The sequence below is a fragment of the Raphanus sativus genome, chromosome 2 (assembly GCF_000801105.2).
Source record: "Raphanus sativus cultivar WK10039 chromosome 2, ASM80110v3, whole genome shotgun sequence".
NCBI lineage: Eukaryota > Viridiplantae > Streptophyta > Magnoliopsida > Brassicales > Brassicaceae > Raphanus > Raphanus sativus.
The window spans coordinates 11,951,406-11,973,991 of NC_079512.1; the positions used below are offsets into that span (position 1 = coordinate 11,951,406).

General features: G+C 34.0%; 4 protein-coding genes across 5 annotated transcripts; 2 read left to right on the forward strand and 2 right to left on the reverse strand.

Moving 5' to 3' along the window:
• Window positions 1-2,259: 2,259 nt before the first annotated feature.
• Window positions 2,260-4,445, reverse strand: LOC108843024 (xyloglucan 6-xylosyltransferase 2). Its single transcript, XM_018616100.2, has 2 exons — window positions 3,289-4,445; window positions 2,260-2,785 (listed from the first exon to the last, which is right to left on the reverse strand). The coding sequence occupies exons 1-2, from the start codon at window positions 4,303-4,305 to the stop codon at window positions 2,411-2,413; spliced, it is 1,392 nt and encodes a 463-aa protein (XP_018471602.1). The 5' UTR covers window positions 4,306-4,445; the 3' UTR covers window positions 2,260-2,410.
• Window positions 4,446-9,759: 5,314 nt separating this feature from the next.
• On the forward strand, window positions 9,760-13,827 carry LOC108819989 (DNA mismatch repair protein PMS1). Of its 2 annotated transcripts, none has more exons than XM_018592988.2 (10): window positions 9,760-10,450; window positions 10,584-11,726; window positions 11,803-12,080; window positions 12,156-12,288; window positions 12,403-12,471; window positions 12,589-12,662; window positions 12,813-12,878; window positions 12,956-13,059; window positions 13,138-13,319; window positions 13,513-13,827. In XM_018592988.2, the coding sequence occupies exons 1-10, from the start codon at window positions 9,902-9,904 to the stop codon at window positions 13,663-13,665; spliced, it is 2,751 nt and encodes a 916-aa protein (XP_018448490.2). In that variant the 5' UTR covers window positions 9,760-9,901; the 3' UTR covers window positions 13,666-13,827. The 2 variants fall into 2 exon arrangements, with proteins under 2 accessions (XP_018448490.2, XP_018448496.2); XM_018592994.2 differs by having other exon boundaries at window positions 9,761-10,450; window positions 12,162-12,288.
• Window positions 13,828-14,083: 256 nt separating this feature from the next.
• LOC108824872 (co-chaperone protein p23-1) lies at window positions 14,084-15,878 on the forward strand. Its single transcript, XM_018598246.2, has 6 exons — window positions 14,084-14,240; window positions 14,603-14,789; window positions 14,876-15,032; window positions 15,138-15,184; window positions 15,279-15,459; window positions 15,650-15,878. The coding sequence occupies exons 1-6, from the start codon at window positions 14,236-14,238 to the stop codon at window positions 15,724-15,726; spliced, it is 654 nt and encodes a 217-aa protein (XP_018453748.2). The 5' UTR covers window positions 14,084-14,235; the 3' UTR covers window positions 15,727-15,878.
• Window positions 15,879-21,207: 5,329 nt separating this feature from the next.
• LOC108840902 (peptidyl-prolyl cis-trans isomerase D-like) lies at window positions 21,208-22,356 on the reverse strand. The gene is made up of 2 exons (XM_056999937.1): window positions 21,873-22,356; window positions 21,208-21,710 (listed from the first exon to the last, which is right to left on the reverse strand). Exons 1-2 carry the CDS (start codon window positions 22,110-22,112, stop codon window positions 21,444-21,446), a joined length of 507 nt encoding a protein of 168 aa, XP_056855917.1. The 5' UTR covers window positions 22,113-22,356; the 3' UTR covers window positions 21,208-21,443.
• Between the last annotated feature and the right edge of the window lie 230 nt (window positions 22,357-22,586).

Genomic DNA, 22,586 nt, shown 5'->3' on the forward strand with positions numbered 1-22,586 from the left:
TTTGGGCATAACCAATTGCTGTAATCTATTTTCATTCATGGGCTTCCCCAAGCAAACACTAAGGCCAATAGGCTTGTATTATCTTTTTCTCATGCTTTAATTTGAAGAATTTAGTCAAAAAAAATAACCCCCTTAGTTGTCATGTTGTTGTGGTTTATTTATCAGTTGTTGCTTTTTTATTTTGTTTTTAGAACTATTACAAATGTTGGTTAGATTAAGCTCACTATTGATATAAGCATATTTCGAGATATTATTGTGTAAACAGTCCATAACGCACTTCGAAATCAGCCTTTAACTGATTTGGGTTTAACACGTGGTAATTTCCAATAAGTATTCATACCCATGGTTAAATTTGCTATGATTTCATAAGCTGTAACTAAAATTATGAATACCCTTAAACTTCTAGACACCCAATAATGAAGGGCCTCAGTATTATGACTCTTTTCACCATGTTTAGAGTGAGAAGTGCGTGTTTCGAGCTGTTTTTATTATAGTTTGTCTGAACACTAATCATTCATCGCTATTACATAAAATATCAGAACACATACGACGACACATTCGTGATACACACTTTTAAATTTTACTAATATTTAATCAGTAACGTAACAAACAATAGCAAACACTTTATGTTCAGGTTATAATTACATAATGGTTGGTACCATGTCTCTTCGCCTCTTAACTCTTTTCTTGACTCTTAAGAAACTCTCGGCCTTACTTGAGAACATACTACTCTGCATGCACCCTAACAAGGTAAAGCAGAGTTTGCTATTAGACATACCTACACTCAATGCCATGGTGAAGAAGTCTCCTCGGGCCAACCGGCTTGAAAGCATCAGACTCAAGTAAAACAAACATATACAAATCTAAAATAAATCATTTACAATCACCGGAAAGAATTGCTACATGAAAGCCAAATCAATAGAAATTATGAAATAGAAATAAAATAGGAAAAATATAAATCATTATATTTTCCATGATTTTTTAATTTAATAATTTTCCATGATTTAATTTAATACTTTTTTTTCTTTTTTGTAACTTATGTTAGTAGCTTTTTCAATTCAAACTAACAAATTTAATAAAATTTACAATTTGATCTTAGAATAAAAACAGATAATATTTATTATTTTAAGTATGAATTATACTTCGAGATTTTTTATAAATTAAAATATATTTTAATATGAAAATAGTTTTAGTGTAAACTCACCGAACCATAGGGCGGATCAACCCATGATTATACTCTAAACATAAGAAAAAAAAGTCTAGCTGAATGTTAAGGCTCGATGGGTGATATTTTACTTTTATGTCTATAAATATTATGCACAACTTTATTCTTTATTCATAAACTGAATAACAACACTAAATAATCTTTATATAGAATTTAGATAAATAGAAAAACATATATGCTATAATTGATTTCATTTTGTTGTTGATGATGATTAACATAAATAAAACAATTACAGTTGAGCACAAAAAATAAATATTAGTTTAAAATATTTTTATAGAAATCATTTAAATAAATTTATGCACTTCATTAATTTCAAATAATTATAAATTTAAATATTTATTTTATAGAAATCATTAAAATGAATTAATGCATTTTATATTTATATATATGCATATATATATATATATATATATATATATATTAAATACTATGAATATTTTCATAAACATTTATATAAATTTACTTCATATATTCATAAATTTAATTTAATTTCTGTAACAGGTATTTATACACAGTATTTTATGCTATAAAATATATAAGATTTAGATAAATAGAAAACCATATATTTTATATTTTGTTTTATTGCAAATACATTATGGGCAAACAAAAATATTTAATATTTATTTATTTTATTGTATGTTGTAATTGTATTTAATTTTTATATAATGTTCAAATTTTAATTGTATTTATTGAATAATAATAATATTTTTTATTAAAAATATCTAACTTACATTTTTTTAGTATTCAACCAAATATGATAGTTAGATAACTTAATTTAACCATTTAAATTTATATCTGTATTTGTTCGAACTGCGTAATCCATTGGAAGCCTAGTACCCTTATTAATTAATCGTCACTCGATGTATTTTTTTAAAAAAACTTGTATGCCAGAAAAACAATCATTGGTTGATAAATGTAGTTATATTGTAAATTAGGTTATAAGAAAAAAAAAGCTCTTTTTGTTCATAAAAAATTCTTGAATTAACAGTGATTATTGATTTACGAAGCTACAAAATCTCATGTTCTATAAGAAAGAAGACGCAACAATCTGAACTCTTTATAAAATTGTAGACGTAGAGACGAAACAAAAGCAAAAAATAAACTTATGTCTCCGCAGAATACATTTTTTTCATCCATCTTAGTACAACAACAAGCAAAGACAATAAATATATCAAGAATCCAAATTCAAACTTGGTTTGTTTGTACCTTAACAGCCTTGAACGCTGGATGAAGCAATCCAAGCTCGTCTTTCATCTCAAGTGGATTGTTAGTCTCGTTCCTCACTCTCTTGACTTTGCGACTAGCCAAAGATTTGTGAGTGAAACCATATATTTGCAGAATCTGGTTATCCCCAAAGTTAAAGGCTCTGTCCATTTGCTTTAGACACCGTTCCACGGGGTAATCCCCAAACTTCCCGCATGGTTTGCAACCCACAAAGTGAGTCACCAAGGGCCATCTGTGATCGCCTAGACCCGGGTGGTAGTTCTCTATCATTTCTTCGTATTTGTCGACAAGTATTCCCCAGTAGCCGTGAAGATAGTATCCATTTTCTAGGAATACCTATAACAACAATGGAGCGGCTCAAATGAGACTAGACCAAAACCACAAGGTGCAACTTGCATTGTGATGAGAAATGTCAATCTTTATGTGGTGAAGAGATGTTATAAACCGAAAATATGCAACTCACATTGTGACTTGTGAGTACAAATCCAATCTTGATGTGATCAAGATACATTAATATAACTAGAAGATGTAACATCACAACGCTATTTCCTATTTATAAGCATAAAAACAATCTTTATGTAATCAAGAGAAGCTATAAAACCACCATGCAACTCAGATTGTTTGATTTGTGATTAAGCTACAAATCTAATCTTAATGTAAGAAACATAATAATACCGGAAGATGCAACTTACATTGCCATCTATGAGCAAAGAAAAAAAACAATATTTATGGTAATCAATAACCGAGAAGATGCAATCACAATGCAATTTTGTGAGCAAAAAATGAACTTTAAAGATCAAACCAATGCTTAAATAGAATAAGTGGAAATGAGTTGTTACCTTATTACCCCAAGTGTCACGCTGAGTAGCCAAGAGATAAACCATAGCAGACTGATCATCAGCTTCGAAAACAGGCCTACCCTTGAGCTCACGGGTCAAAACCTTACCGGCTTCCTCACGGATCTTCCCTTTAGGACCCATAGGAGCCCAAGTATCAAGCAAATCAAGCGCCCATTGATTGTTCCTAAGCAAGAAACTCCCAGTGTTCAACCCAATCCAATTCTTCTCATCGTAAACCATCTCATTCCACCCGTGCATCACCAAGTTGTAATCTTTATACCTCTCCCACGGAAGCTCAAACGCCATGTCCGTAAACATCGCATCACTATCCATCCACCAGAGAAACTCAATCTCGGGGTGAGATAGCAACAGCTTCCTGATCAACGGCAACTTCGCCCAGAAACCAGCCATCTCGGCATCTAGTAAAGCCATGTTGTAGAAGATCTCGATCCCGTGAAGCCTACAGTAATCGATCTTGTTCTTGATCGACTTCAACAGGTAATGGTCTCCGACGGGATTCTCACACGGTTTCGGAGCAGAACCAGTCACCAAGAGGACACGTGGCTTGCTCGGTCCGATGAAGTTGGGGAAGCTCGGGTTCTTAGCTAACCAGTCGGATCTCTGTTCGTCCCAATCGGATATCTTGGGTCCGAGAGTGTACGGTTTATTCGGGTCGGGTTTCTCTTCTTCTCCTTCGTCAACGAATATCTTGTTGATGTCAAACGTCTCATAGTTATTGCTCCCGCCGCCGGAGGAGGAAGAAGAGGAAGAGGAAGAGGAATCGCCGCCGGTCTGTATCTCTTCGAGCACACGGTGAGGCTCCGCTCGTTTACGAGATGCGTAGATATGCTGACGGATCTCGTCGAGATCTTGCTCCGGAGTTCCGAACTTCCCGGCGCCGATTGTGCCACGTAGGACGACTACGGTGAGAACGAGACATAGAACCGTTACCTTCAAGTGACGTAATGCTCTCTGGATTCTCCGGCACCGTTGAGCTCCCAAACACCTCTCCATCATCCTCTCCAATCTTCTTTTTTCTAGTAGATCCTCTCTGTTGTGATAAAGATCTTAATCGAGGTATTTTAAGACAAGATCTGAGTTTCCATTAATGAAGATTCGAACTTGATATAAAAAAATATTCGGACACGAAGTTACTGTTACAAGATAATTGACATTACAGTTAAGGTTGTCTCATTTTCACTCGGTTTTGTCGGTGGTCGTGGTGGGTTAGTAGTCTTATTTACAGGTGGCATGACATCAGGGTGTGCGACTTGTGATCTATTGTTCCTGTCCGTTGATGTAGTTTAGATCTAGAGATCTGAGAGCGTTGAAAAGTCAGCTCGGTATTAGTAATACTGTAGTTTTATAAATAGAGGAAAGGTTGAAAAGAAAAAGGAACATAAATAGGAAATGATTTTCAACTTGTTTGATAAGGTTAATTACTAACTAGAGGTTACTAAGATATCATCAAATTCTAGTTCTTTTCTATTTATATACATAGATGAAAACGACAGAAGAAAACACTAGAAAGTTGGTAATATAACTAACTGAATATCTTTTTTTTTATCAAAAAAAAAAAACTAACTGAATATCTTGTTACGATTGTTTTGGACAATAAAAAAAAAAGCAATTCAATATTTAGTTACTTTACAGTTTACAGCCACAATATTTAGTTTTCACCATCGCAAATAAAATTCACAAATAGTCTCTCTGTCTTTTGTGGATGTATCATTAGGGGTGGACAAAATATCAGTAAAATTTAATTTGATCTGTTATTCATTTCAATTCGATTCGAAAAATCTAGATATCCGTAACTTTACGAGTCAAAGCAAATACTAAAATTCAAATCCGTCAAATAAGAAGCAAATCACAAATACTCATTTAAAAAAACAAATATCTGATCCGATCAATAATGTACATATACATATACATGTATATAAATTATATATAATTTAATATTTCTATATATATTTTTAGTTATTTTATTCACTAAATTAATTATTTGATCATCAATTATTTAAAAGTATCTAGTTTTAAAATAATTTGCAATGAGATATTATTATTTTATATTTAACTTTTTCTTTTTCTTCTATTATATTTGAAAAATATTTTTTATTACTTTTTGACTGGATTGACGAATCAAATCGGATATCCGGTAAAATGTATTGATTATATTGATTTTCCTGATATCCGTAACACCAATATCCAAAACATAATGGATCGGATCAAATCTAAAAATCAATTATTCGTATCGAGCGGATCAAATCGCACATATCCTTAAAATTTTGGATATCCAGTCCGTACCCATCCCTATATATCACTACTAGAGATGTCAATTAAGATAGAATTCCGGAGCTTAAGGGGGTGATTGGTGATGACTGTGAGTGCTCCACACATCTATAAATCTTTCTAAAGCAATAAAACCAAAACAATCAAGCTTTATTAATAAAATCTAAAGCTACAACTCAAAATTTTTAAAAGAAAATATATTAGCTCTAGAAATCAAATTTTCTACGGAAGTGTTATTGGTTTATGTATTTTAGTGGATTTGAAAATCCAAACCAAATCTATTGTTATTGGTTATATGATTTTAAAATTCATATTCAAATCTACTGTTATTGGTTCATTAATTTTAAAATAGATTTTAAAATCAAGTGTTATTCAATAGTATAGATTTATTTAAGGATTTGATTTATAATTGGACTTAAGTGGATTTATAAATGTTTTAAGGGTAAAAATACAAAGGAGCAAATATTGAGCTCGTACATGTTATTTTGACTTGGATTTTAACGTTTGGACAAGTTTTCGTATCTTTGTATGTTTGATCAATATCTCGTATTTTGTTCATCATTATTTTTCTCTCTGGGTACCAAACACATCTTCACCTTCTTCGTTTTGCAGTCACCAGATATGGTTCTTACCTTTCATTCTTTTTAATTGGTTGTTAGGGCTTAAATCGTTTTTCTCATATTAGCATTTTTTGTATGGTTACTTATGCTTACTTTTCAGACATTATGTAATGGTAATTGAATTTTTTCTGTATAATTTGGAAACTTTTGATTGAATTGTCTGTTTTACTGCATATTTCAAAGCTTTGAGCATTTACCCTTTTATACGTAAATGTCACCTTACCACACTAACTAACGAAAACTTGTTCTAAACAATTTCTCCAAACCCAAGCATTTTCCACCGTAATGATAAATCTATTTGATTGATTTATAACAATTCACCTGTTTGATTTTGAAATTCATATGAATTATTCTTAAATCCATTTGTATGATTTAAAAATCATGGATTTATCAAAGACTTCTAAAATCTAAAAATATTTGTAAATCCATTAAAATACTAGAACCAATAACTCCTACTACAGTTTTTATCAAGTGCTTTGAAAAATATCCAAAGCCAAAAAAATTAAAATCAAAGCAAAAATTTTACAGCTTATTTTCTAAAGCAAAAAATCTAAAGCTATAGCAACAACCAATCAACCCCTAAACTATCCGATCCAAGTGTTCAAAAGTAATAAAAAAAGAACGATCCAATCCTTGAAATTACTTGGAATGAGTTTAGTTTAATCTTTTACACAGTTTAGGCTTAAATCTGTTTGGAATATATAGCCGGTATGCAAAATCCAAAATTTCATATTCTAGTTTAGATAGTATAGTATTTGTCATTCTGTAAGAACTCGAGCAAAGAAAGCCGAGTAAACAAAAAAAAATTGGTTTTTGGCTTAACATCTTTCTTATTAAAACAAAATCTTACATTTGAATCTAACATTTCTTTTTTGTAAATTTTAAGTTAAATACACATTTCTATTATATAGTTAAATCTACTTTAAATCACTGATAATCATTTCTTTATGCTAATATCTATGATTCTAAATAACAATACAATTAATCTTTATGTCCAAACAATATAAACATTATATCTATCTTTTTAATAATTTTAACAATTTTATTTTAAATTATTTAGATAAATTAAATAATTGAAAAATCAAGTAAACTATAAAAACAACGAAAATAAATCTATACTAATAAAGTTGAGTTTTTTATCTCCTTGGGGGGAAAATGCCATGTGGCATTCTTCTTTTAATAATTAAAATATTTTCTCAACTTTATGTGTGTTTGGTGTTAATTGTGATTAGATGTTAGTTTATTTTTGTTATTGACAATTTATTGCAATGATGTTTTAATTTTGGATTAGAATTTTAATTTATTATGAATTTTATGTCTTGATTTTTTTTTAGATTTCATAACTCTTATGTTACATATTTTTTTAAATACTTTAAACTATTTCTTAATATTTTATATGTCAAATAAAAATACAAAAATGGAAACTAATTTAAGTATTTTCAAAAAAATTTAAACATAAAATAGCATATCCAAACTATTACTTTATGTTTGAAAACATTTAAAATATTAACTTTAGTTTTTATATATTTATTTTCATAGCTAATATATTATTATGTAATAGAATTAATTCATTTACTAAACTGCGGTTCATCTACGGTTGACCCAATGATCCAGAGACCCGGTAAATCGTCCGGTTCAATGTCCCGGCCGAGTGTCAAAACACTGGTTTATAGGGTTTCTTTGTATTTGATGTTGACGATGGAGAATGGAGCCTCTACGATTTTTCTTCTTTAACACAATCGACGTAACCATCATATAATCAATCTAGAAATTCCACTCATCCTATTCTAATAATGTTTAGTAATTGATGGTGATTCAAGTCCAAAAGACTAACATTTGGTCTATTGGTATTGACACATAAACTCTATGGTATCTTCCCATGTTACACTGTGCAACGAAAACCAATAACTTCCCTGATGCATGCTATCCGTGTTTACATTTTAAAAACTGTGAACATAATTAATATACTCTTAAAACTTAGGGAAATTGGGTGAAATATGCACACAAAAAACAAAATTCACTAACCAACTAAAAACACTCCCTCTCTCCTACTTTCTCTTCCTATCTCTCTCTATTCTCTCTCCCAAAATCTAATTATTTTTTTGGTTATTAAGCAAAAAAACCCAACTTAGGGAAAAAAAGAATCATTACTTCCAATCTAAGAGAAATTCAAAAAAGTTGCATGGGTTTTAAAGTTATTTAAAATTGATGTAAACCACACACCACCCTCACCATTAATCCTTTGCACCACACTAACTATTTATTGTCAAAATCATTACTAAATGCAACAAGTCAGCAAACCCGAATGTCACAGATAGTTAGAAATTGTATTTCTCATAATCGTTATAGATGCTAACATCTCATTTACTAATTAACAAATTGACTTTTTACTAGGAAAATTTGGTGAAATTGTTCCATTTCAGTTAATATAGAAGTTGTCCATTAAATAGAGGAGTTTAGAAACCATTTATAATTTTTAGATAAAAAACATATTTAGATTCATATTAAGATTCGTTGATATTCTAAATAAGGGTGGACAAACAAGAATTTCGTTATGAACACACACAAAATATTTCATTATAACAAAACTAATATAGAAAATAAATTTATGTTTCTTATATTAAGATACATCTTTTTGAGAGACCTTGAAACCAAAGTAACACATACAACTCATACCTCTATATTTTAAAAGTCAACATAGTAATTTTAAAAATATATATTAGATACTCACCAATTATTTTACCAAAAATTAACACTTCACCCTTTTTTATAAAATTTATAAAATTTAAAACGTATTCCATCTTTCTATTATTTGAACTAAATATATTAGTAAAAGTTTTATAGTTCATATATAGTTATTTTAATAATTAATAATATAAGTATGGTCTCTATATAAAACATCAACTTTGTTTTATGTTTGAATTCCAACTAAATTAATTTTGTTATGACTATCGGCTTTTTATTCTATTTTTATTAAATCGATTAGTAACAACCACTTATGCTATTACACTTTTAACTAAACAACTTCAAACAAAGTAATGAACTATAGTAACTAACCACTTTTATAAAAGGATCGGAAAATATCATTTTTAATATATTTTTATTTTCATATTTAACATATTTTATTTGTTAAGACCATATAATAATTTATAAATTTATGTAAAAGTATAACATACGAACCCGGTGCGTAGCGCCGGAAAATCACTAGTAGAACATATTTTAGAGGTTTAGATACTACAAAAACATTTCAATCAAAAACAAATCAGTTAAATTAACCGATTGTTTTATTTACATTAAATACACTTTTTTGCTTTACAGTTTAAACCTATCTTAAATCACTAATATTTTTCTATACTAGTATCCATATTTTCAAATAACACAATAATTAATCTTATGTTCAAACAATATAAAATATTAGATCTCATATATCTAATTTTAACAATTTTTTTAAAATTATTTAAATATATGAAAAATCAAAAAATTTATAAAACAACGAAAATAGATATAACATTTGCCATCAATAACCAGTGGGCTTTAAAGTTAATAAAATGGCCCAAACGCTTCGATTTTGGCGGCAAAATACAGACCTAGGGATTTTACTCTCTCTCTCTCTCTCTCTCAGCTTCTCCGACGTTGTTCCCAGATTACGGACGGTGTGACGATTTTAGAGAGGGTTTAATCGATTGTTTTAGGGGTTTTCGAAAATGCAAGGAGATCCGTCTCCGTTGATCAAACCCATCAACAGAGCCGCCGTTCACAGAATCTGCTCGGGACAAGTCATCCTAGACCTCTCCTCCGCCATCAAGGAGCTTGTGGAGAACAGCCTCGACGCCGGAGCCACCAGCATCGAAATCAACCTCCGTGACTACGGCGAAGACTACTTCCAAGTCATCGACAACGGCTGCGGCGTTTCCCCGCCCAATTTCAACGTTCTGGCGCTTAAGCACCATACTTCGAAGCTGGAGGGTTTCGCAGATCTTCAGAGTTTGAACACGTTCGGTTTCAGAGGAGAGGCTCTGAGCTCTCTGTGCGCCTTGGGGAATCTCACGGTGGAGACGAGGACAAAGGAGGAGCAAGTGGCTACGCTCTTGACCTTTGATCGTTCCGGTTTGTTGGTTGCTCAGAAGAAGACTGCTCGCCAGATTGGTACCACTGTCACTGTGAGGAAGTTGTTCTCTAGTTTACCTGTTCGAAGCAAAGAGTTTAAACGCAATATTCGCAAAGAGTATGGGAAGCTTGTATCTTTGTTGAACGTGAGTTTCTAATTTTACTGTGCTCAGTTTCTTATACTAGAATTAGCTTCTTTTTTTTTTTTTTACTTTTGCTGACTGGCTCTCCCCTTCAGCGATGACTAATGTCTTTTTCAATAATTTCCCCTTTGTGCAGGCATATGCACTTATTGCGAAAGGAGTGAGGTTTGTCTGCTCTAACACGACTGAGAAAACCCCAAAGTCTGTTGTGCTGAGCACACAAGGGAAGGGTTCACTTAAAGATAATATCATTACAGTATTTGGCATGAGCACTTTTACAAGTCTACAACCTGTAAGTATATGTATATCAGATGAGTGTAGAGTGGAAGGGTTTCTTTCCAAGCCTGGGCAAGGTACTGGACGCAGTTTGGCAGATCGACAGTATTTCTTTATAAATGGTCGCCCTGTAGATATGCCTAAAGTCAGCAAGTTGGTGAATGAGCTTTATAAAGATACAAGTTCTCGGAAATACCCAGTTGCCATTCTGGATTTTGTTTTACCTGGTGGAGCATGTGATTTGAATGTCACGCCCGATAAAAGAAAGGTCTTCTTTTCTGACGAGACTTCTGTTATGGGTTCTCTGAAGGAAGGTCTTAACGAGATATATTCCTCTAGCAATGCGTCTTATATTGTTAATAGGCTCGAGGATAATTCTGAGCGACCAGCTAAGGCTGGAGTTTCATCTCGTCAGGAGAAATCAAATGTCCTGTCAAAAGGGATTGTGCTGGATGTCAGTTCTAAAACCAGCGATGGGAAAGCTATTGAAAAGAGAATCTCTTCCTCGAGGGAAGCTGAGCTGGATAATAGTTTGACACCAAAGGTTTTCAGATTCGACATTAAGCCACGTGCGAGTAAGCAAGGGGAAGGTTCTTTATCAGTCCATGATGAGTCCCTATCTGTAACTCACCTTAACAAGACAGCTAGCAAAGGTTTACCTCGCGTCAATGTGACTGAGAAAGTTATGGATGCAAGTAAAGACGTAAGCAATCGCTCTAGCTTTGCACAGTCAACTTTGAATACTTTCGTTACTGTGGGAAAAAGAAAACATGAAAGCATAAGCACCCTCCTCTCTGAAACACCTGTCCTCAGAAACCCCCCTCCTGGTTGTCGTGTGGAGAAAGGTAAATTTGAAGTCCGTGCTTTGGCTGCAAGATGTACGATGGAACGTGATCAAGTTGGTGTCTCGAAGCAAGATGTAACGCAAAATGAAGTGGACTCTGAAATAAGAAATTTGACATCTCCTAGAACCCATTCTGACAATGTAGAAAGACACAAAAGAGTAAGTAGGCTTTTGTTGTAGTATAATATATCTCTTAGTAGGTTACTAATTGTTTATATCACTAATTCATCAACAGGAGCAAGAGAAACCATTATGTTTCGAAGAACCGACATCAGAAAACACTCGCACTGAGGGGGATACGGAAAGGATTTTGGAGAATAATCCACGTTGCAGTCAGCCACTGCGACCTGTTGCAACAGTGCTGGACTCCCCAGCTCAATCAACCGGCCCAGAAATGTTTTCCACACTAAAATTTAGTTTTCAAGACCTCAGGAAGAGGAGGTTAGGAAGGCTGTCAAGATTACAGTCCACAGGTTATGTATCTAAAAGTATGAACACGCCACGGCCCAAAAAGTAAGATTTCTTTGCATATCTTCTTTTGTGTGTCCTGAATGCAGTCAGAGGAATGTGATGCTTTAAAATGATAAGTTACAGGTGCTTCGCTGCTGCAACGTTAGAGTTATCTCAACAGGATGATGAGGAGCGAAAGGCAAGAGCTTTGGCTGCAGCTACTTCTGAGCTGGAAAGGCTTTTCCGAAAAGAAGATTTTAGGAGAATGCAGGTTCTTATCCTATTGTTGGAAAGATCGATTCTTAGTGTGTGTGTGTGTGTTTATTCGTTCTGCTCTATCCTAGCTTATGTGGAGATAGATTTATCTGTTTGCGCTGTGTGATAGGTACTCGGACAATTCAATCTTGGTTTCATCATTGCAAAATTGGATCGAGATCTGTTCATTGTGGATCAGGTGAATCTTCTTTTTGCTTAGTTATTAGTTGAGTAATGGAAATGGAAGCTTTCCGTCCTGTGTGCCTGAATTTTTGACTTAATGGACAAGACTATTGATTGGTTTTTTTATGGGCAGCATGCTGCAGATGAGAAATTCAACTTTGAACACTTAGCAAGATCAACTGTCATGAACCAGCAACCTTTACTCCAGTGAGTTGCTTTATGATCTCAAGATTCTATTTCACTGTTTTCACTTTCCCAAGTTTCCATGTTGATGAGAAACAGTTGAACTAGTTGTAGTATCACCTGTCCCTACTATTCTTGTTACTCATATTTATTCACTTTGTCCCCGACAACCAGACCTTTGACTTTGGAGCTCTCTGCAGAAGAAGAAGTTACAATATTAACGCATATGGATGTAATCAGGTGAAAGATCACCGTTATTCACCTTGCATCATGTTCTTATCTTCAACATTGGGTAATATTCTTCCACTGCTTTCTAGGGAGAACGGCTTTATTCTTGATGAGAATCCGAGTGCTCCTCCAGGAAGACACTTAAGACTGAGAGCGGTTCCCTATAGCAAGAAAATCACTTTCGGTGTCGAAGGTACCCTTTTTCTCTTTCCTTCTGTTGCTGCATCACATGTTTCATCTTGTTTAAATTATATTTGCATCGGGTGGGCAGATCTTAAAGACCTAATCTCAACTCTGGGAGATAACCATGGGGAATGTTCGGTTATCAGTAGTTACAAAACGAGCAAAACAGATTCGGTATGTCCATCAAGAGTCCGAGCAATGCTAGCATCAAGAGCATGCAGATCGTCTGTGATGATCGGAGATGCACTCAGAAAAAACGAAATGCAGAAGGTACAAAGTCCCTCTTCTTATTTAATAAAGCTTGTGATGACGGAATCAAACTCTACTAAAAAAAATCAACTTGAATAGTATTATATAACACAAGACATTAGTGTTCACCAATTCTTCTGCATAAGTTAAATGTCTCAACTCATCTGATGTTTTGCAAAAAAACCAATGCTTTTTGGTGTGGGTTTGTGTGCAGATAGTAGAGCACTTGGCAGACCTGGACTCTCCTTGGAATTGTCCGCACGGACGACCAACGATGCGTCATCTTGTGGACTTGGCAAGTTTACTCACATTACCTGACGACGACGACAATGATGATGATGGTGGTTTAGCCATTTCGTTGTCATGAAATTTAAAAAGTCGTGGCCAGTGGTCCAGTTACTAACTATCAAATGTAAAATGTAATTCTAGTCTATTTATCTTCTTGGCCAGTAGTCACAACAGGTCAACGTACTATCTACAGATATATAATGCGTTAGAAATTCAAAATCAGTTTTACAGTTACTATAAACTCCATTCGCTCACAAAGAAAGATGCTATCCCCAAATCAATTCAAATGATATTATTCGGTTTGAGTGGAAGATAAACCGGGAATTTTGATAAAGTAGCTCAGAAATTAGAGTCTGCTTAAACCCTAAATTGAAGCCGTTCATCTTAACCGTTAAAACATTTGAAAAGCCTGTCCTTTCTTAATCTTTAACCGTTGATTCGTCGTGACCCACCTAAAGTTTTGTACACTAGCTCGTACGAGATAATCGCTTCGAGTACTATAACACGATCTATGTGGAGCAACTAATTTCTTCCTCTGCCCCGATCAAAACAAGTAAACACAAATCTAATCTTCGCGTCACCGTTTGAGTTCTTTCTCTCTTATCTAGGGCTCTTCTTCTTCTTCTTCTACAAGCTTCGTCCATTAAACATGAGGTATTCAGTAATCCTTTTTTTCACTATCTCTGAGATCTCTGCCTCACGATTTCATTGGGTTCGGTAAAAAAAAATTAGGGTTTTAAAATCGGGTTTAGGGTTTATTTTACTCTTTACATTGTCGCCATCAATTGCATATGAATACGTTTGCATCAGTTTATTCTTGCTAAAGCATGAATCTTTGAGCAGTTAGATTCAGGGTTTATGGTTTTAATCTGATTTTATTTTTTTTCCTTCTTTTGCTGAAGTTGCAGACATATTGGTTTTGATTTGAAGTTTCTGTTTACTGTATAGAATCAAATGACAGTTACTTTACCTGTGTTGGTGTCTCTTACGTGATCGGTTTTGATGTGTTATTACAGTCGTCATCCTGAAGTGAAGTGGGCCGAGACCACTGACAAGATTTTCCTCACCGTAGTGTTGGCTGACTCCAAGGAGACTAAAGTTAATCTTCTCCCTGAAGGTGTCTTTGATTTCTCGGCAAAAGCTGGTCCTGAAAACCACGTTTATGAACTCAAACTCGAACTTCACGACAAAGTCAACGTTGAGGTGAGTTTCGTTGACTAGCCTGGTCTTTGATTGTTGACTATTTATGGTTCTAGATCTTCAACTTTTTTATCTTCTGATTTTTTCAGGAAAGCAAAATCAACATCGGAGTGAGAAGCATTTTCTGCATAATAGAGAAAGCAGAGCCGGAAAGGTGGAACAAGCTAATCCGCGGTGGGAAAGCGCCACACTATGTCAAGATTGATTGGGACAAGTGGGTAGATGAGGACGATGAAGGCACCGCTGGTTAGCATTCTTCTTTAAGCTTTTATATACATGTTCTTGTGTTGCATTCTTTGTAAAGTTTTGAAGGTGTTAACTCGTTTTGTGCTGTTTTTTTTTTTGATTTAGGTGCTGGAGATATGGATATGGGAGGAATGGGCGGAATGGATTTCTCGGTTTGTTTCTAGCTTGTGATATTCTTTATTTTAATACGTATATATATTTAGTCCTTTGAGAAATGACTTCATGGTCGATTCTTGCTTCTTGCAGAGCTTGGCCGGTATGGGCGGTATGGGCGGAATGGCCGGCCTTGAAGGACTTGGTGGTATGGGTGGACTTGGCGGTATGGGTGGAATGCCCGGACTTGAAGGACTTGGCGGCATGGGAGGTATGGGAGGAATGGGAGACGGCATGGGAGGCATAGAAGATTTTGAAGACAGTGATGATGAGGGTAAGGCTTTTCGAAGATCTTAATAGTTTATGTTTGGTAACATCTACTTGATGAAGTGAGAGTGAATGACTGTTATTCAAGTAATCAATATAGCATTTGAGATGATGTTATATAGTCTTAGAAAACATTTTGTCAGAGTTTTGTACTTATTTGTTGTGTCATTTAATTGTAATGAAATGTGTTATTGCAGAAGAAACTGCAAAATCAGGAGACAAAAAAGATGAAGCCGCCGTTAAGGAGGAAACGAAGCCAGTAGATGTGAAGTGAAGAAGACACTCTTCCTTCCAGAAATTATTGTTTTCAAGTTTGTTAGCTAAGGGTTTACTATTAGATTCTTAAGTTTATGATCAAACCCTCTGATTTTACTTCTTTTAAAAATTATGTTACTCTTGTTTTGCTTTTATGGATTTGGTTCAATTTTTAAGTATCTCTGCATTTTTGGCACTGCCAAATGCATTGACATTGAGTTTTGTAGGATGCCTTTTTCTATGTCTGCGGAGACAATCAAACATAAATATGGGCATAGGCAAAACAGCCCGAATATTCATCATTCAGATCTACATGTTAAAATATGGGTGATCAAGGAATAACTGTCTGTTTGTTCATTCCATGTAAGGGCTGTTCGTTTCATCCCATTCTTTATTTTGAATAAATCTTGAATTTTATTTATCTAAAACTTTTGTACATAAAGAATTTTGACTATGCTTCTATCTTAATATTATCCTCCTGAGCCAAACCATATTCCCATATTAAATCTAACCCAAACTATGTTTGCGTCTATTTTTTTCCACCAAATCGCATGAGGCAGCTGCTTGAAAAGTATATCTCAGCAGGAACATCCTTATATGGTCCAGTCTTTGATCCAACATAAGAGTTACTATCTCCTCCCAATCTTCTGTGTATCTAGACTCAGAAAACCCTCTCATCAACCTCTGCCATATTTGACTCGCTAGTTTATGGAGTTCTTGCTACTTGGTTCTTGAGGAGTGTCCTCCTTGTTCTAGGAGAAAATGGTTTTGCGGTGGTTTGGATGAGAGCATTCCCGTTAAACGGTTTCATAGGTTCTCTTGATGTTTGCCATACCGATTCCCGTTAAACAGTTTCATAGGTTCTCTTGATTGTTGCCATACCTGTTAATCGGAGAGTATTACTGATGGCTTGAAACCTAGTTGCTTAACTTAAGTCTGTAGTTTGTACTCAATCTTAGGCGTGGGAGTTTGGGTACCCGTTGACATTCGGATCGGGTTTTTTGAGTTTTCGAATTTTTAGGTTTACCCTCGTAGGTTTCATACTAAAATTTTATTAGCACGGGTCAGGTTCGGATAATAACACTTCGGATTCGGTTCAAAATTGTATTGTGTCCTAAAATCCATAAAGTAACCATATATCATACGAATTCGGGTTATATCGGTTCAGTTCGGATATAACCGAAGTAAAAAACAAAATTTTGAATCAAAACATAAAGAAAAAAATCTAAATTAAATAAAAATTAATCTATCACATATAAAATTGATAAAATAACAATAAAATGTTAAATCAAACATGAAAACGAATATTATTTGTAAACAATATGTATTGTCTTATAGATATTAGATTTGTTATTTCAATGAAAAAATTATAAAACATTTATTTATAACTAATTATGTACGTCAAACATTTATTATTATATATTATATTACCAAAAATATTGAATTTAATAATTGAAATACTTATATATATTTCAAAATATTTATATTGACTATTAATTTTAGACTTTTCGGGTTATCTATCTGAATTCGGTTAATAACACTTTGTGTTCAGATATTTTTTGTACCATCCTACAAAACCTATTCGGGTATTTTTACATTTCGGGTTTTTCGGTTTAGGTTCGGTTCGGATTTTTGCCCATGCCTACTCTCACCCTTTAATGTTGATTTCGTTTGGGGATTTGCTTTCCCTGCGTGAGATCTCGTTTCCGAGGATTATTTCGTTATCAGTCGGCTTAACTAAAGTCACTAGATATTGACCCGCGCTTCAAAAGCGCGGGGGTTTTTCAATTATAAATAGGTATATATTATTTTACAAAGTTATATTATATTGTATAAGAGAATTTGCATAAAATTTTACAATTTTTAAATTAGTTTAATTAAAATTTGTATGCACACTCTTATGTAACTCTTTTGTAGGCATAGGTATTTTACCAGAAACCGAAAAACCAAACGACTCAAAAATGCAAACTCAGTTCAGGTTCTGATCTAGGAAAAATTATCTATTGGATATATTTTGAGAAATACTTGGGTTCACCCCTAGAGTGAACCTTTAGGTTCACCCAACCAATAGGATTTCGTTATTTCATATTCAATATCTTTTAAAAAAGGAAACAAAATATTGTCAAGTTTTATTATGTTTTTAAAATAAAAAATAAATATGAAATAATAGTAATCGCAAAAAAAAATTATATTTAAAATACCGTCAGCAAAACACTAAACCTTAAACTCTAAATCCTAAATCATAAACCTTAAATCCATGGTAAACCCTTGGTTAAATCTTTGGATTTTTTTAAAAAAATATTTTTAACACAATCAGTAAAACACTAAACCCTAAACCCTAAATACTAAACCCTAAACCCTTGGGTAAATCATAAACCCTTGGATAAATCCTAAACCGTAGGATTTAGAATTTATCCAACCATTTTGGATCTACCAAGGGTTTAGGATTTACCAAGGGTTTAGGATTTACCCAAGGGTTTAGGGTTTACCCAAGAGTTTATGGTTTAGGATTTAGGGTTTAGGGTTTAGTGTTTGGTTGACGGTATTAAAAATATATTTTTCTAAAACGTATTTTTGTTTGCAATTAATATTAATTTTTATTTTTTAGTTTAAAAATATTAATATAATTTGACAATATTTTGTTTCCTTTTTTAAAAGATATTGAATATGAAATAACGAAATTCTATTGGTTGGGTGAACCTAAAGGTTCACTCTAGGGGTGAACCCAAGAATTTATCATATATTTTTGGATCCGTAGGTCTCTGTTTGAGTCCATGTCTTTCTGAGACTGATTAGTATCCAAAATACTTGAATTGTATATTTAGTTATTTTGGATAAGTTTTTGGTATTAAAGATATTTTTTAAGTTTTGTGTTTGAGTTTTTTTGGGTTTTGATTTGGATTTTAGGTAAAATATCAAAATTTTAAAAATATATTTGAAGTATTCGGATAAACTTTAGGGTATTTTCGGTTCTTCAGTCAGATTTCAAGTAGAATTTAAGGTTTTTGGATATTTGGATTTTTTTGGGTTTTATTTTGTTTTTGAGTTTTTTCGTGTTTTATATATTTTGGGTTTTCAGATATTTCTAGTCTTTTTGGGTTTTAAATACTTGAACTAATCTGAACCTGTTATATACCCAAAAATTACATGTATTTAACATGTGTTTGAATTATATAACCCAACCGATTTTTAATCAAAAATAACCGATCTAAATCTAAATTAAACTTTTTAATTCTTACTTAGATTCAAATGTTTAGGATCTAAAAGATCTGGACCAGCAAGGAACCGATCCTTGCCCGATTTGAGGACTCAAATGCCCATATTTTCACTTTTTATTATATTTTATGTGAATTTTATAAGTCATATTTGTTAAGTTAGTAAGACGTAAGATGTATTTGATAGATTTTTGGCTAATTCAATAGTGTAGATATGTATTGTTATTAAAAAATGTACATTTATCTTAGATAACATTTTTTTATCATAAAGTCCTTATAAAAATTAATTTAACATGATACATAATTTAGTTTTAAACATAATGGTTGCTCTTCTTTATCAAATTTGATTTTGTAAGCATTTAAAACTATATTTGTAAGATGACACGGTATATGATATAACTTAGTTCATTTTGATAATTAATTTCTAAATATTATAGATCCATTATTGAGTATAAGAAATAGTGAATAATGTTACTACATAAGAATTTTAACGTTTGGTGATAAAATAATTTCTTTAAATATATTTGAATTGGACTGTATTTAAATTGTTATTTTTGTATAAAATATCATGAATTTGATCTTATTAATAAATATGTTATGCTGTTAGTTATGGTTTTGAGACTTGGAATAATAATATATTAGAATATAATTGCTGAGTAAAATATTAAAGTAAATATGTTATTTTGACTCATATGCGAATTGCATATGAACGTGAATTGCATATGATTTTATTCATAATCGTTTTTTTCTTTGGCAATTTTTGAAGATTTTATTTGTGAATATAATTGTGTAGATATTGTAATTAACTGAACTTTCCTAATATGTAGGTTAGTGGGCCTAAACGATTTGTTACATTTATAACTAATTGTATTTTATTTAGGATATGCTATGATTAGAGATTAAATATTGAATCTAAATAAATTCTAGTGAATAGGTCTAATGATTTTTCATAAGTAGATTTTTTCAGAATGTTTCTTTTTTAATAGTATAGATGTGTCCGTTGGTTGATGAGAGTCAACCGGTTAATAACCAAAGTAAACCAATATTGGTTTAGTGCATTAGGGTTGCTCTCCACTAGGAACGTGTGTTAGTGGGGTAGTTACTTTGTCTTCCTCTGTATTTATATACATCGATGTATTTGGAATGAGACATGAAGAGAAAATTGCAGTAAGCTTTTGTGTTTTTGTTTTTAAGTCTTTGAGACCTATCAATTGGTATCAGAGCAAATCTCTTAGCTTTGAAGAGGGGCCTTCATTGGCATCAAAGCAAATTTTGGTTTTGATCCGGACCACACTCGTGGTATCAAAACCGCACTCTACCAACCATGAATCAAGAGTGTTATGCTCTTTCTTGTGATCCATCAATGGTGGTTTTGCTAGCAGTCCTGAAGAAGGAGTTTGTAGCTTTTCGTGATGAGCTGAAGAAGATGGCTCAAGAATGGGAGGATCAGGCAGCAATGTGGCGTAAGAAGATGACGACGTGGAAGACGGAGAGGATGACGGAGAAAAAACCAACTCGACTGGTTCAAAGCGAATCTCTGACATTGGTGACTTCATCACTCAAACGTTCATCACTCAAGCGTTCAGCAACTTCACCACGGAAACAAGGACAAGATCAAACTGTTCCCGTCAAGCATCACCATCACACTGTTCTGGCAAAAAATTCAGGAAAGTGTAGCTGGTCAAACTCTTCCAAGCATGTATCTGGATTTAGTTATTTGCAGCTCCTTCCACGACATGTTTCATTTGGTACTCATGGAAAACATCCGTTTGATCGTGGACGTAACGGTGACGGCGAGATATGTATCGTCAAAGAGGAAGCAGCCCTTGGTAGACCACCACCACTACGTGATAAGAAGAGCGCACACAGTCATATGTTGCTGTGGACAAGAAACATAACATGTAAAGATTTGGATGTTGTGTTGAACCTTGAGGACAAGGTTCTTTAGAGGGTGGAGTATTGATGAGAGTCAACCGGTTAATAACCAAAGTAAACCAATATTGGTTTAGTGCATTAGGGTTGCTCTCCACTAGGAACGTGTGTTAGTGGGGTAGTTACTTTGTCTTCCTCTGTATTTATATACATCGATGTATTTGGAATGAGACATGAAGAGAAAATTGCAGTAAGCTTTTGTGTTTTTGTTTTTAAGTCTTTGAGACCTATCATTGGTCTTGTATCAGTGCTTGGATATATACAAAATCAATCTGAGAAAGAAAAAGATTGTTGAAAGATTTGGATTTCTACAACGTAGGTCAAGCTTCATAAACCCAAGATGTAATATAAACTAGAAAGAATGGAAGACTCTTGATCAAAGCTTAGCAGACTATAAAAATGGTATCCAGTTTAAAACTAGAAGGTAACAACACCAAACGAAGAACCAACCAATAAAAAAAAAAGAAACACAACCAACAACGAAAACAAAGACAAGGTAGAGAAAGATCCGAAAAGGGACAAATCTGAAAAGTAAAAGCTGCCTTATGATCTCAGGCGGACACAATGTCAATATAAAGAACTTAAGAACCTATTCATATCCAGCTTTGAGCCTCTTCTCCAACAAGTCTTTGCTACCCTTATTATTTGTAGACCCTCTGCAACGTACCAGATGTTCCTTTACCAGCGCACCCAGTGCATTGTCTTTGTCATATTCACTTTGATAGGCCAAGGTCTGCTTTGCCGCTGCGGCCTCCATCTCCCCCACCTTCAGTTGGGTATCTCGCACCTGCTTCAGCAACTTCTGATAAGTGACGGCCGCAGTGGCGGAGCCTGGAATAAGGGTAGAGTAACCTGCCTGGAACAATAAAAAGAAAGAAAAGTAAAACTGAATCATAGAGTTTTGTATTGTAATAGTGTGAGGAAAGCAGAAGCTCAAACAAACCATATATATGATGCAAACGATAGAATAAATAACAAAGATATCTTAACAAAGATATCTTCACAGAAAAGAAGTTACCATTGTTGACACAGAACCGCCAGATTTGTCAGACTCGGGAAGAATCTGACCGCAGTTGGCGATTGTCAAGGGCAGGGAAGGGTTCCTAAATTCATTACCAACCAATTGCTCAACAAGAGAGATCACATCAAAGCCTTCCAAAACTTGTCCAAACGCGACGTGCTCGCGGTCGTAGCCAGGGGACTCCTTCATGAGGAGCATGAATTGAGAGGTGTGGTTTCCACCAGAGCAGCTGAACATAGAGAGGACACCTGGACGGTCGTGTTTCCTGATGCAGTCCTCCTTGGGAAATCGATGGCCGTAGATCGATTCGCCTCCAAATCCGTTCCCCTGAGTGATATCCCCGCCACACCAAATACGATTTGGCTTTATAGAGTGGATGATAGATCCCTTGTAGTGGAGTGGTATACCAGACTCCCTGTAGGGACAGGATTTACATCCTCTCACAAGGCCCGAATAATAGATGGCCCGGCACACTAATAACTTTGCGTCGGCTCGGCCCGATAGCACAGAAGGCCGCCACTTCTAGTTGGCAGCTCGCTTCCCGACATAGCGGCACCCCGAGGTCCGCTAAGTAGGAGTCGCGACGTCCGGCCCACGAACAAAAGCCCAACAAGCTTAGGTCACGAAGATTAGGTCATGAGATCAAGAGGACGTCAGCTATAAAAGGAGGCAAAGGGACAACGAGGAGAGGATCCGAAAACACACACTCAC